The 16,002-nt window shown below is 38.1% G+C and overlaps 1 protein-coding gene across 1 annotated transcript in view; it reads left to right on the top strand.

Moving 5' to 3' along the window:
• Positions 1 to 5,771, top strand: part of C7 (complement C7) — a 51,247-nt gene extending 45,476 nt beyond the window's left edge. The window contains exons 17-18 of the mRNA XM_026410240.2: positions 1,952 to 2,136; positions 3,765 to 5,771. Coding sequence (XP_026266025.2) covers positions 1,952 to 2,136; positions 3,765 to 3,946 — 367 coding nt within the window. The 3' untranslated portion in view covers positions 3,947 to 5,771. The remainder of the gene's footprint in view (positions 1 to 1,951; positions 2,137 to 3,764) is intronic.
• Positions 5,772 to 16,002: the final 10,231 nt, after the last annotated feature.

Here is a 16,002-nt window from a genome sequence, read left to right as displayed (position 1 = left end):
GAAAGGACAAAACTGTCACCTGAGGATTTAGAGCTTTAGATGATTAGGCTGAAATTCCCTAGGGATATGAAATTTAAAGCAATACTGATGGAGAAAGAGCAGCTACTTTTCTGATTCTTGAAGCTTGCTTTCTAGACTTGCATTAGAAGAATGCTGCCAGCTTGAAATCATGCTGTTGTCCCAGGGCATCTGCAGTTGTTAGTTAGATGTTGTTAGGTGCCTGTGTCAGGGTCCTAGTAAGATACGGACAGCACAATTAGATTAGGACCAGAAGAGGTTTATTAGCAGGTTGATTTACAAAATTGTGGGCAGAGTAAAGGAAACTAGAAGCCACAGGGCAGTACTCCTGGACTGGTAAAGCTTGGCCATGTGTCCACTCCAGGCCTGACAAAGCAGGAGGAGGGGAGCACTTATGAAACCTGGAGACTGAGAGAACTAGGTGAGATGGCTGACTCTCTTTTAAGAGACCTTAGGAGGTCTTACAGGAGTGAGCCAGTGGAATAAGTACCCCAGCTGAACTCACTTTCTTCCCTGCCTATCCCAGGGCTCTCCATTGAATAAACCCAATTGAAGCTAGAGGACAAAGAAGTGTAACCTTTACATGCCAGCCTCCCAGGCAGATGGGGAAGAGTGGAGGGTCTAGGAAGAAACAGGGAATATCTAGCCCCCCAGCTCATGGGCCATCTTTAAGGTTAAAAATTGAAACACTAACCTACCAACTAAACACTTGGTTTTCAATTACTATGGTCATTAGCACCCATATAGAACTTCCTGAAACTACTGTGGGTGATTCATACAATGATTGAGTGTAGTAACCTCTAGTGCAGAAGAATATAACTGAATGTATAAGTGGAAATGGTGGTTAGCCCAGATACATTCTGATTCTTGCTGTTACTCTCTGTTAATTGTTATTAATTACTCTCTGTTAATCACTTTCCTTCTCTTTCCAACTCTACTGGTTCTTTTAGTTAACCAGCAGCCAGCCATTTATAGACTTGATATGAGTTTTTGTATCATTTCACAGTATCAGATACTGATAGCAAGGTGGCATTATAAGGTCTCTGCCCTTTTAGCTGTTCTGAGTAGTTCTATTTAAAGTTAAAATAAACAGAGAAAAAAGTTATATACAAAACAAAAAAAGTTTTTGTTATATAAGCAACTTTAAATAAATTGAGCTTTAGGTAAAAAAAAGAAGAAAATATCAGAGCTAAATAAAACATGTGAATGTAAAGTTTTTCTGAGCCCATATGGTATATGAAAAATGTTTTGTTATCTGAGTTTTCAAAAAATGATGCTTTTCTTATCTATCTGTCAGTATTTAGAAATGTAGTTGTTTTCACTGGTGACATTTCTAAATAGCTGTCTCTTACCATTTTAGCTCCAATGTTTAAGAAAAAAGGTAGCATACTTTATGAAATATTTTTAAAGCACTTTGTAAACATAGACACTTTAGAAAATAGCATTGTAAAATACAGTTTTATCTTCCCTTGATGATTCAGGGTTATTAATTATTAGACACGCTGTATTATGAACATGAACTCTCTGGGCTGCTGGGCTGGGAGGAGTTAATGTCTCCTGTGGTCAATGGTTTCATTTGACTATAATCTCTCTGAGTGATCTTTGCTGATTTTCTGTCTCCTTTATTATTAATTCATTGACAGTTGCTGGCATAACTCACCTTCTCATCTAATTTGCTATATCTGATCTGTCCTAGCTGAAAATAAATCAACCCACAGTATCTATGCTTGGAAGGATTGTGAATGCTTAGAGTAAATATGCTCATTTTGAAGCTCTGAGGGGGTTGGGCCCCAGTGAAAAGAATTTGAGTTGATGTTTCATCTTTTGCTGTGGCCTGTGGGGTAATGACCTCAAAGGTCTACTTTTTTACTTCTTTTCCTCAGCTTTTAAAAACAAAAATCTTGTAAATAATGTAGTCAAAAATTCTTTTCAGATCTTCCTTGGATGTATGTGCTCGAGATGAGAGAAGCCAAAGGATACTGCCTCTGACAGTTTGCAAGTTGCATGTTCTTCACTGTCAGGGTAGAAATTATACTCTTACTGGTAGGGACCGCTGTACTCTGCCTGCCTCAGCCAAGAAAGCTTGTGGTGCATGTCCATTGTGGGAAAAATGTGATGGTAAGGAGCATTTTGTATTTGTAACATAAGAAGGCTAAAGTAGGGATAGGGATGTATCTCAGTGGCAGAGCACTTGCCTACCATGTGTGAAGCATTGGGTTTGATACTTAGCACTACATAAAAAAATAAACAAACAAAATGAAAGCATGCTGTCCATCTACAAGTACAAAAAAAAGGGGGGGAGGGTGTAAAGTAATAATACTGAGCTTTTAAACAACATGGTTTCTAGTTTAGAAGTGGATCAAAGTATACCTGAGGATATCAAGGATTCAGACTGGCTTGACCTTGAACTTCTCACCTGACTTCCCTTCCTGAAGAAGGGTCTGGATCAGGGAGCTAAGAGGGCAAGAATCTATTCTTGATGGTCTAAAATTCTTCCAAATCTTGGTGATTCCCATTCCACTTTCATGACTTTTTCTCTGCCTTGCATTATCCATATTATGTCTTATTTTTAAAAGCGCTTACGTAAAAATTTATTTTTAAAGATAGAAATTTTATAAATTCCTTAAGAGGAAGTATCATTTGCCATAAATATTTGGTAGCTATAAAAATACAAATGGTTGACCAAAATAAAATTGTAGATTCTGGCTACATTCTGCCCTGGTATTGATAATGTTCTCTCTTTGTGATAAGGGAGTCTAGCAAGTATTAGAAGGATGTTAAAAAAATACTGGTACCAAGTTGACACTTTCTTCTAGAAGTAATCAGAAGGATTTGAAGAGAATAGAAAAAGAAATTACTTTCTTGAATTGTGATCCAATATTTGCTGAGGTTATGTCCATGTAGCACTTTCAATGATCTTGGATACTACCAAGGGCATGGCGCACCACCACCCCCTTCGGTTTGGGGAGTATTGTGAAAAAGGAAGGCCTGGGTGAATGGAACTAAGTCTCTGTCCCAGCTTTCTGTTTCTATAAATTTGGGAGCTGGACTGCATAAGATCTCTATCAGCTCTTTGTTCCCTCCTAGTCCCAGACCGCACACATTGGACACCTCTCCCCTCACGCCCTCCTAGTTTTTCAGCATAGATGATGACTTATGTAACTGTAGCCATAACTGGGTCATTTTGGGTTTGGCTGTCACCACCATCCACTGGCTGACCTTTCTACTCTCCTTCTGGAGACGCCTGACTGGGACATTCCCTCACACCCCTTTCCCAGGTAGACTCCTTTCCTCCTAATTCATTTCTCTCTATGTGTATTTTATAGGATAGATAACCTTTTGTGTGCCGTGCCATTTAATTCTCTTCTCTCCTATCTGAGCTCTGACTCTGCTCTTTGCTGAGGTCATTTGGTTGGGGGCGGGCAGTGAATGAAGGATTGCATTTGTCTGCTGGCTCACATGAGATGGCGAAGTGTGTGAAGAGAGAGCTAGAGAGCTCTTGACTTGGATAGAGCTGCCTCATGTGGGTCCAACCAATAGAAAGCCTGGCATCAACTTCAAAACCCATTTATTCTGAGTGGAGCAAAATGCCTCAATTTCCTGCTCCTACTGTTCTTCCAGGAGATAGTTTATTGTACCCCTCAAGGAAGGAGCTCTCTAGTCACCATTACTTTGGAGGAACGTGCTTTGATTCTCCCACCTCCACAGTGTGCCTGCCATTAAACCTCTCTCATTTATCTTTCCAGGCAGTAGTGGCAAATGTGTCTGCCGAGAAGCATCGGAGTGCCAGGAAGAAGGGTTCAGTGTCTGTGTGGAAGTGAGCGGCAAGGAGCTGACAATGTCTGAGTGTGAGGCGGGCGTCCTGAGATGCAGAGGGCAGAGCATCTCTGTCACCAGCATGAAGCCCTGTGCTGCCGAAACCCAGTAGTAGGCTCTGGGGACATCAGTCAGCTTGCGTGGAATCCAGCAGGCAACTGGGGCTTAGTGAGAACATCTGCACACCTGGGCACTTTGACAACTTTTCTAGCACGAGACACATTCTTTCTTTCTCCTTCCTCTCCAGTGTACATGTTCCACAGCCACTCGCAGCCACCTGTGTAAACAAACCCTTTGTGTCCCAAATCTGAATCCAGATACTCTCCCCCACCCCTATTTCTTTTTAAAAGGACAGGATGAAGAATATTAATGAGCCATTATAGGAGCTAGCTGTGTGTTTTTGGGAAAATTCTCTGGACTATTTTTGTCTGTAAAATTAGAGGGTTAGGCTAGAGACACTTGCATGTTCCATCCATCCCCTGTGATTCTGTTAAGTATGACTGACCCAGCCCATGGGCCAGAACACATTTTATGAATCGATTAGGAAAACAGAACACCATTTCCTGATTAGAGAGGTTGGCTTTCCTCAATGAACTCAAATACAAAAAGGACCTCGAATGAAAAAAGACAGATACAATTATTTCCATCTTGAGTTGTAATGTCACGCTTCACCCTGTTGAGTCTCCGCCACATGTGGGGATTCCTATTCTTGTCAGGAGATTGAACCATTTAAATGTCAGCACGGAATTCATCATGCTGTGGTCACAGGGCCCCTTCTGCTTTCCTGTCTGAGAACAAATATGATTCAGTCTTTTCCTGGGGGCTTTTTTTTTTTTTTTTTAGTATGTGTGAAAAGCAAGACCTGCAATCAATCTCCACCCTGTTTTTGAAGGAAGTATCAGTTCATGTCTGAGCTACTGACTGATGCATAATTGAGAATAGTCTCCCCTAATGTGGATACACTCCTACATTTTTTACAAAGGTATGCAATTTGAAGCATTGGTCTTCTATTGATTTCTTATTCATTTTTAAAAATCAAAACAGAAAAAGCAGATGTGGGAGGTAAAATGAGTGGGAAGAAGTAGAATTTAAAATGTTTTTATATACAAATACTGTGTCCGTGTTTTTCTACTGCTGATAAATACATTTCAAAAAAACTTTAATGAAGATTATTAAGGATTAAGAACTCATTAAAGGAGATTTTTTTGATCTGTATAATGTTTGATTAGGAGAATATTTTCATGAGGAATGATAGTGGTTTTTTTGGTTCTTGCCTGAAGTTTTATGTTTGATCCAGATGTAGCTTTTTTATACCAAGGCATCTCTTGAGGGAAGATGCAGATGTCATAGGTGGACATTATAAGGTGGTAAGTTTCAATTGACTGAAATCAATAATATGTAGACAGGTCAACTGCAGGTGTCAGAGATTTTTGGAGGTTATTTTCTTTCCTGAGTAAGGGATAGATTTGAAAATGCCAGGCCTGAATTTAAACTCCATGATGAAGTACTGATCAAGGAAAACATTTGAGAGCAGCTATCTCAGTATCCTTCCAATAATTTCTCCTATCAACTTAAGTCAGAATAGAGTTAGATTTCTACTAATTATGCATCACCTCCTCCAATGTCTAATTAACATGGAGGATATGATCAGCATTATCAAATGCTATCAGAGATTAGGATCTGAAATAAAGAAATTACTGACTGAGCATCCCTAATCTGAAAAGCCAAAATCTGAAATGCTCCCAAATCTGAAATTTTCTGAAATGATGCTACAAGTGGAAAATTTCACATCTGACCTCAAGTGACAGGTCACAGTCACAATGTAGGTGCAAAAAAAATTATTGTATAAAATCATTTTCAGTCTATGTGCATAAATTGTAGGTGAATTGTTAATAAATTTTGTACTTAGGATTGGGCCTTATCCCCCAAATATCTCACTATCATATGCAAATCTTCTAAAATAAAAAAAAATGAATTGGAAACTATTCTGTGCCTTAGCATTTTGGATAAAGCATACTCAACTGGTAGCAGGTTTAACAATTGTGAGATTTGAGAAAGAAGTTTTAGCAGAGTTTCTGAAGAACTAAAGAAATGAGAAATCACTGGATAAGGAGGAAAACAGTGAATGTAGTTGTAAAGAGATATTCTTTTGAAAAAGTAAATTTTGTGCCTCTTTTTCTCTTTGGAACATTCTTACATTACATCTGCTGACCTTTCCTCAAATCGTGGAGGTTCAGTCACAATTTCCTAGCGAGTGTTAGGGATTACTGCAGCAGATCTGCAAGGAGAAGGTCATTTTCAACACAGAGTCAATACAAATGTTTTGAAGTTTCCAATTTAAGTTCTTCAACACCTAAAGAGAAGGATGTGAGGAAATCCTGGGGGATTATTTATGTCATGAAAGTTCATTGCAAAGAGAGTAGAAGGTATGTGAGAATCTCCTCTGCCTGCATGTTCTCTGTCTCAGACCCACTGAGGTCACGTGAACTAGGATGGGAGGTGGTTGAAAAGGCTGAAAGCAGTGCTGAGATAGTCATCCGGACCCAAGGGAGAACAGAGGGAGAGGAGGGTATTGGGGCATTTACCATCCCTAGTTTCAGGGTGCTTCATGGGAGTCCAGGCACATCCTACAGACATGCCTCTATCATCATTTATGAGGACACTATAAGTTACCTGGACAGACAGGCTGCCTTAAAGATCTCCCAGTGGCACTGGGGAGTGCCTTCCTGTGACATCTCACACATTTCCCAACACAACAACCGATCAACAACAGAAGTTCTGCTTATCAAGCCCTGAAGTTTAATGAGCCCCATTCAAACTACAGGTAACTTCCCTCCCCATCACTACCTTGAAATTGCCTTGAAACAGAGGGAGGGTTCTTGATATTCAGGTGAGGTATGGAGTGGCAAGGAGGAGGAATACCTGAAAAATGACCCCTGAACTCTGGGTTATCTTGCTTTAGGTAACTGGCTAACTCAATTGAAGTCTTCCCCCTTGACTGGGCAGATTGTGGCTAATCTCAGCTTCATAGGAGACCAGTGAGATCATCTGATGGTTGAGTACATGCTTGAAGTTGCTAGGCAGCTGCTTTACTCAGTATTTACTGAAACAGCTTATTATGTGCCCCCACACAAATCATTAATCACTTTTCCTTTTGGCTAAGATGTGTATTAATAATATATTTGGGCTCCATGGATTATCATTTGCTCTATATTTCCTTTCCATTTCAACCCACATTTCTTATGCCCACATATTCACATGTATGCCAAGCCACTATATTAGTCATCTCCCATTACTATAATGAAATACCTGAGGCAATCAACTTATAAAGAGAAAAGTTTTATTTTGGCTCTAGGCTAAAATTGAGTGACTACATGGAATTGGGCCTCCTCTGAGAGTGGAACATCATGGCAGGAGTTTGTGGAAGAGCAAAACTACTTGCTTCAAGAGCCAAGAAACAGAAAAAAAAAGAATAGGCTGGGATCCTAGATTTGACTTTGAGGGGATGTCCCAATGAACTAAGGGCCTCCCACTGGGCCTCACTTTCTACAGATCCACAGCACTTATCCATAGTGCCACCCTGAGAACAAAGCCTGTAGCACATGGATCTTTGGGAAACAAACCAGAGGACCCACCATAGGCATTTGCATTATTTGTGAGACCAGCATAGTAACTAATGTAGATGGTCACCATAAACTTCAAGGTAAACTAAGATGCTGCACAGTTTGGTACAAAAGGAAGTAAATGCTCAGGTGTATCTACAACTCCTCTTTCTCTCTTCAGGTAGGAAGGGGTGGACAAAGAAGGGAGGAGAAAAAAGAGGAGAGCAGAGGAGGGAGGAGAGTGGAGAGGGAAGAGAGAGTGAGGGGAGTGAGTTTGAGCATGCTTTTTTTTTTAAAAAAAAATAATTAAATCTTTTTGAAAAATTTATTTCATTTTAAAATTTGTTTTATTTGTTCTTTTTAGATACACATGACAGTTGGGTGAGAGTTTGGGCCATTCTTAGGATGGGATTGGAAAAACTGAGCAACCTCTCAGTTCTGCTACCTACTAATCCCCTGAGATTTCCCTGATAGACTAGTTATAGTGTATTCAATACTTGCATTTGAAACGAATGACCTGTTTCTCTTTCAGAGCATTAAGCCACAAAGCAACCTCAGTAGGAGGCAATCTCCATCAATATCAGAGGAACCAGAGAGGTTTATGCCTGTTTTTCAATTACCTTGGTCTTTCAGGCAGTTCCGCACATTTGAGGACAAGAAAGCTGATGGCAGGATAGGAGTCCCTGCTGTGACAGCCAAAGACCTACAATTTGTTTTTTTATTTATTCCTGTCAGGCTCTGACGGCAGACCTCCAAATTCACACTTAAAGCATCAATCTCTTAGAAAAATTTGCTTTTTCAGCCAAGGGTTAACAAGACCAGATGGAAAGACTGTCGTCACTTCAGAAGGGGTGGGCTGGAGGTGACAAGGTGGGCTGGAGAAGAAAGAACATTAAAGTGCTCTTTTTGATTCACAGGCTGAGAATAATTTCCTGTGAAAGGATAAACAGAAGGAACTGCTTTGCTCTGTTATCTGTTACTTGCACACATCTCCTGTAGGAGGAGACTTGTACTGAATTCCATGGGAGCGGCCTTAGATACATGAAGAACCAGTGACACCCAAGGGAGTGAAAAATGACGTGGAAAAATAAAGAATATGTAGTGCTGACTTGAAGACCCACTGCATGATAATCAGCAGACCAAGTGAGCTGGGAACACAGGGAGGTCAAAGGAAGTTTCAGCAACAGTGAATGGAATTTTCTGATCAAAGGGCCGTTTTGCCTGACATCTTCAAGAGAAAGTGATTAACATGAAAGGCTCAGGGCTAGAGTATCATTAGACTACACACAACCCAAGTGTGCATTAGGATGATATTTAGTAAGTGGCCACCACTGAGTTCCATGTGCAGAAACTCGCCTCTGCACAGATAGCATCAAGAGCAACTCCTGAAGTTAGGCATGACATAACACGGCAGAGAAACTCACTGATGGACTCTTGTGGCCCTCTAGAGGGTCAAGAGCTTTGGGTGATCATAATGAACCTTCCAAAGTATCTTAAGTCTCCTTAGCATGATGGCTCCTTAACATGAACACAGAACACAAATTCATTAATATGACAGAGAAATGCACATTTGAGGAGGTCTAGTCCCCAAATCTCCTCCAACATGGTAATGATAGAGATATGACATATATCATTCTGTGTACCCAATGCTCAGTCGACTGGTTGTGTATGCTCAATAAAATGTCCATTTTATAGCCACTTTTCCCTAGCTATATAGCTAGATAGCAAAAGGTCTAGTCTGGAAATGGCTCTTTGGTCTCCCAGGGTAGCATTTATCCTATTTACCACAGAGCTGGTCCATTTGCTGTCCAGTAAGCCTGTGGATTTTGTTTCTGCTATGTCTTGCCTAAGGGCTTGTGTAGGGGAGGTCTCTTGCTACACCTTTAGGGCTCGTATTCTGAAGTGCTAGCTTGGGATTTTCTGCTATAGGAAACATGTCCCTCCAAATACTGTTTCTTCCTTCTTTTGATTATAGATAGGAAATTTCCTCTCACACCTCTGTGGTGATGGATTGAGGGTAAGGAAGCTCACTATGGAGAACTGTGGTAGAGAGAGAGGCAGAAGGCTTAAGGAAGAAGCTTTCCGAGATCTAAACAACATTGACAAATAAGCCCAAGTCCTAGGGAAGTTGATCTTAGGATGCTAGTTTTTTTTTTTTTTTTAAAGATTTGATGCTACCACTTGAAATACAGCTATCAGTTCCTTTGGATGTAGATGGGAATTATGATCTTCAATGAATGTTCTTTCTAATTTTGCTGGGAGAAAGGAGACTGCCTTAATCCATTCAGGAGGCTACAACAAACTACCACAGACTGGGTGGCTTGATCAACAAATACTCAAAAGTTCTGAAGGTTGGAAAATCTAAGATCCAGATGCTGGAAGATTTGGTGTCTGTTGAAAGTCGCTTCCTGGTTTGTGAAGGCCACCTTATATGATGAAAAGAGAGGGGTCTCTGTTTTTCCCCTCTTACAAGGACATTAATTATATCATGAGATCTGAATGCTAGAGAAGAACAATATTAACATTTAAAACTGAAACTCATATTGTGCTTATCACATGCTACTAACTGCTGTGGTAATTTTACATAAACTATTTAACCAGCACAGCCATGCTTTGAGTAAATAATGTAATAAGCCTCATTTTACAAATGAAGATACTGAGACATAGAGGGGATAAGAAAATTGCCTAAGTTCACAATGATATCAAGTGGAGGAACCAGTACTCAAACTGAAGTTCTTCAGTTCAGTAGCTAATACTCTTACCACTATTCTTAGGTATTGTGATGGTAATGACACTTCTCACTGACATAGGGTCTTTAGTACTATTCTGCAGAAGCCAACATTCAGGATAAGATCACATTCAGGATAAGATCTGAAATAAAAATGTGCAACATCTAATTTCTGTAGCTTTTTTCAAAAAGATTCAGCTATTTAAAATGATTTTTTCCAACTGATGCAAAATAGATGGAAACAAATTTTTAGTGCTCTATTATTCCATGACTCTATTGTGTGTGTGTGTGTGTGTGTGTGCGCACGTGTGCGTGCGTGCGTGCACATGTGCATTCATGGATATTCCCACCTGGAAATGAGATTCCTAAGGTTTGATCTTGAGGTTAAGGAGCTTTAGTGAAACACTGACTTGTTTCATTTAATAACATTTAATTTCTCTGATATTTTGGAGAGTTCTAGATATTTTTCTATTATTGATTTCTATTTCAATTCCACTTTGGTTAGACAATATACTTTATAGGATTTTAATCCTTTTAAATTTATTGAGATTTATTTTATGGCCCAGAGTTTGACCTAACTTGGTGAATGGCCCATTTACTTTTGAAAATAATTTGCACTCTGTTGTGCATTGGAATGTTCCATACATGTTGGTAATGTCAAGCTGGTTGTCATTTCTTGTCAACTTGGCACTCACATGCATCTCTATGAACCATACTTAATAGACAATGACAAGGTCATTATTCAGCCTAACCTGATACAAATGTTCTGTGTACAACTGCAAACACACTAACCTCTTCTCTAGGAGAGAAGGTAAATCCTTGAGTAAAATCCTTTGTCCCTCTCCTTAATATAATATAAAATCAACAGCACTTAAACATGATGACATAAAGTCAATACATCTTATATTGCACAAGAAAGAAAAAAATAAAAATATTTGCTACACACACAGACACATACACAGGCATGTATTAACAACAAAATAAAGAGGAAACACTCGTGACAGTTACAATTCTCATTTCTGTAATATATAGAAAAGTGATTATGAAACTCATCAAGGGTACTGGGGCCTCTCCCTGTGAATTTATTTCTTTCAATATTGGTGAAAGATGTGTCTTCGGGACCCTCTAAGCTAGAGTGAATAGATCTTATATGATAAATTCACTCTAACATTCCAGTCTTACTAAGATTTTGGACCCCTTCCTATACATTATACCAAAGCAGTCTGGTATTTACAATTCACTCACTGTGGGCTACCTTATTTTAGTCAAACAACCAAGCAAAGTATTACAGCTCTTTCTAACTCCCTAAGATGTAATATCAAATGCAGAATCCCTGCTTAGTGAGTTCATATCAACAAATCTGGCCTGATTCAACTTTATGTTTTACCATTATCCCAATTCCATGCACACAACATCCATTCCTACCTATGGCCCCAGATAACAGTATGTGTAAATTAAAACACTCAAGTAGTTCCTTTGGAGTGTAACATACCTCTCCACAGGTCATAACTTGAACTTCACCTATAAGAAGTGCGTCAGGATGTGGGTCTAGTCATGTCTAGGAGCAAAGAGTGGTGGAGGTGGGTCCTGAGGGAATCAACATTGTCTTGCATGACAACTGTCCATTAGCTTTTTCAGGTATTGCAGAAAGAGTCCCCTCAGTCATAGGTGTATAGACAAATGCTACTAGGGGTGGGGACACTACTTCTATGGGGATAGGGAACACCCCTTCATATTGGCAACAAAGTTCATCAGAATTTAGGCAGTCAATGTTCCCAACTTCATCAGGGTCTTCCCCCCAATCTCAACACAGGGTCCTATTCTTTGGCACTCTAATCCCTGAGTCTATTCTTTTATCATTTTGTCTAGCAACAGTGTCCAATCTCACTACATTTGCTAGCTTTCTAAAAGTGTTCAAAAGTATCATAAACTGGGCTGGGGTTTTAGCTCAGTGGTAGAGCGCTCACCTAGCACGTGAGAGGCACTGGATTCCATCCTCAGCACTACATGAAAATAAATAAATTAATTAAATAAAGGCATAAAAAAAGAAGTATCATGAGCCCAGTCATATAACTCCTGGCTTCTTACAAGGTGTCTATTAGGAATACCTGATGCAGATATTTTGTGTATCTTTATTACCACTTCAGGTCATGGACTTTGAATGTTTCTCCTTTAGTGTAACTGGATTAGAGTCAATTCCAGAAAATTCAGAAAAAGGTCACACTCATTCTTAAAATTCTGCTCCTCTAGAACCACTCTCACTACACAAATCTTTATTAGGGCTTTCTAGGGGAAAAAACCAATAGGATATATAGATATAGACATAGGCTATCTTAGAGGGTATATGTGATATCCTGTCACAGTTTATAAATACTATAAATATTTATTGTATAAATTTTTTACTGTACATTGTGTAACATCAGTATTTTTACATTATGTATTTCACATAAAATATTTATATGCAATATATATTTTCATACTATAAATTCATTTAGATAACATTTATTTATTATTTATATATTATGTATATTATTTACATAAACATATGATAAGATAATAAAGAATTGGCTCACACAATCATGGAGGCTGAGAATTTCTAAATGTGCCGTCTGCAAGCTGGAGTCCCAAGAAGGTCAGGAGCTCTAGTCTGGTTCTGAAGCCTGAGAGTCAAGGAGTGCTGATGGCAAAACTTCCAGTGCATGGGCAGTTGAAGACCAATGTCTCAGAGTTGGGCAGAAAGAGAGAAAATATTGCTATTCTTTGTCTTTTGTTCTATTCAGGTCCTTGAGAGGCTGGAAGATTCTATTCACACTGGGGAGGAGAATGTGCTTTATTCAGTTCACCAACCCGGGTGGTAATCTCTTTCACAAACACCTTCACATACACACTACAAAATTATGTTAAACAGGTACCTGGGCATCCCATAGCCCAGTCAAGTTGAGACATAAAATTAACCATCACCTAGTGTATATCTTTTTTTCATTTCTTTATCATTAATCTACATTCTCATAGATAAAGTGATTTCTTTCTAATGACATATTATTGGTCTTTGAAAAACTCCAATCTGACAATCTCTCTTTTTTTTTTAAATTAGAAACTGTTTAATAATAATTGACATGGTTGGGTCTAAATCTACCACGTTGCTATTAGTTTTCTATTCCATTTGTTTTTGTACCTTTTATCTTTTTTTCTGGATTAGGTTTTTGTTTAAAAAGTTATATCATTATTTTAACTTTGATAGCTACATCTTGTTAGTGTTTGCTCTAAAGTTTATATTATACATTTTTATTTATTTTTAAAGAGAGAGAGAATTTTTTAATATTTATTATTTATTTTTTAGTTCTCGGCAGACACAACATCTTTGTTTGTATGTGGTGCTGAGGATTGAACCCGGGCCGCACACATGCCTGGCGAGCGCGCTACCACTTGAGCCACATCCCCAGCCCTATTATACATTTTTAATCAGAATGTTGATCTTCAAACAAAATTGAATCATTTTAATTTGTTAAGAAATTTTAATAATACACTTCTGTTTTCTCTTTCATCCTCTGCACTATTGTTGTCATAGATGTAACTTTATATTTAAAAAAAAATCCACATTAATGTTTTTAGACTTTTCTTTTAGATAAATAAGACAAAGGCTTTTATATTTATCTACATATTTACCATTTCTGGTCCTTTTAATTTTTTGGTGCAGATCAAAATTTCTGTATATATCACTTTTATTTTACCTGAAGGAATTTCTTTGGCATTGTTGTATTACAAATTTTCTAAATATGAATTATATCTCTGCTTGTCTGAAAAACTTCATTTTGAAAGATGTTTAGTGACATTTTTTCTTCAAGTACTTTAAAAATGTCATTTGTGTCTTCTAGCTTCCATAATTTCTGAGAAGTATTCTTTAATTCTTATTTTTGTCCCATTGTATGAATTGTATTTATTCCTCTGGCTACTTTTAATATTTTTTCTTTATTGACTGTTTTTAAGTGGTTATCATGTGTTTTGTTGCATGTTTCTTAGTTTCTTTTTCTTAAATATTAGAAGGTAGAATTTCATGGATATGTACATTTTTCATGAAATATATTTTTTCCATCCGTATATTTCTATCCTTTTTTGTAGCTTGAATTATATGTATTTAGGTCTCTCAATATTACCCCATTGGCCATTTATTTTTTTCCCTTTCTTTTTTTGGTATATTTTAAAAACATCTCTATTCATCAGTTTCACTGATCTTTTCTTCTTCACTTAATTACAACATTTTTCAGCCCCATGAATTGAACCCAGGGCCTCTCACAGGTTAGGCAGCCGCTATACCACTGAGCTACATCTGTAGCCCTTCTGCAGTCAATTCCATTGAGTATATTTTTTATTTCAGATTTCATAATTTTATTTCATCACTAAGGAGTTCCACTTGGATCTTTCTATTATTGCAATACAGTTACACCTACTGTTGGGATTCATTTTGACATAAGCACGGAGTATAATTTACTCCTATTCAGTTCTCAGTACTTTCCCTTTCCCCTCCCTCTTTCCTCCCCTCTTCCCATTGTGTTATATTCATATATGTACATAGGCTAGTTTGGTCAGTTTCATTCTACTGTTCCTCTCTTTTTATGTACCTCCACCCTCCCCCTCAATTCCCTTCCTCTATTCCACTGATTTCTACTTTCATGGGATTCACCCCCTACCAACACTTCTCCCCATTATTTTGGTTTAGCTTCCACATATGAGAGAAAACATTTGACCCTTGACTTTCTGATTGTGGCTTGTTTCCCTTAGCATAATGGTCTCTAGTCCCAATCATTTACCAGCAAATACCATAATTTCTTTTTTCTTTATAACCGAGTAAGTATTGTGTATATATACCACATTTTCTTTACCAATTTATCCATTGAAGGTATATAGGCTGGTTCCATAGCTTGGCTATTGTGAATTGAACTGCTCTAAAAATTGATGTGACTGTATCACTATAGTATTCTGATTTTAGTTTTTTGCACATATATCAAGGAGTGGGATAGCTGGGTCAGATGGTGGTTCCATTCTGAGGTTTTTGAGGATTCTTCATACTGCCTTCCAGAGTGGTTGTACTGATTTACAGTTCCACCAACAACATTTGATTGTACCTTTATCCCCAACTTCCACCAACATTTATTATTATTTGTATTCTTGATAGTTGTCATTCTGGCTGGAGTGAGAGAAAATCTCAGTGTAGTTTGATTTATATTTTCCTGACTGTTAGAGATGTTGAACTTTTTTTCAAATATTTGTTGGCCTTTTGAATTTCTTTCTTTGAGAAAGAAGTGCTTGCCTAGTCCATTTGCCCGTTTATTGACTGGATTATTATTTTTTTTGATGTTAAGCTTTTTTAGTTCTTTATATATTCTGGATATTAATCTCCTGTCATGGGAGTAGCTGGTAAAGATCTCCTTTTTTACAGGCTCTCTACACTTTTTTCCTTTGTTGTGCAAAGATTTTTAATTTGATGCTGTACTACTTGTTGATTCTTGGTTTTATTTCTTAGGCTTTAGGAGTCTTGTTAAGGAAGTCAGTGCCTGTGCCAATAGGTTGGGGTGTTGACCTACTTTTACTTCTAGCAGTTGCAGAGTTTCTGTTCTAATTCCTCGGTCTTTGGTTCACTTCAAGTTGACTTTTGTGCAGGGTGAGAGATAGCAATCAAGTTTCATTTTCATATGGATATCTAGTTGCTTAAAAGGCTAGATTTCTCCATATTTTTGGAAATTTTGTTGACTGTGCCTATGTAGGCTTGTCTCTGTGTCTATTGGTCCTTATGTGTGTTTTGGTGCCAATGCCAAGCTACTCTGTTACTATAGCTCTATA

This window comes from Urocitellus parryii, chromosome 1 (genome assembly GCF_045843805.1).
Source record: "Urocitellus parryii isolate mUroPar1 chromosome 1, mUroPar1.hap1, whole genome shotgun sequence".
Classification (NCBI taxonomy): Eukaryota; Metazoa; Chordata; class Mammalia; order Rodentia; family Sciuridae; genus Urocitellus; species Urocitellus parryii.
This window is presented reverse-complemented; position numbering and strand designations above follow the sequence as displayed.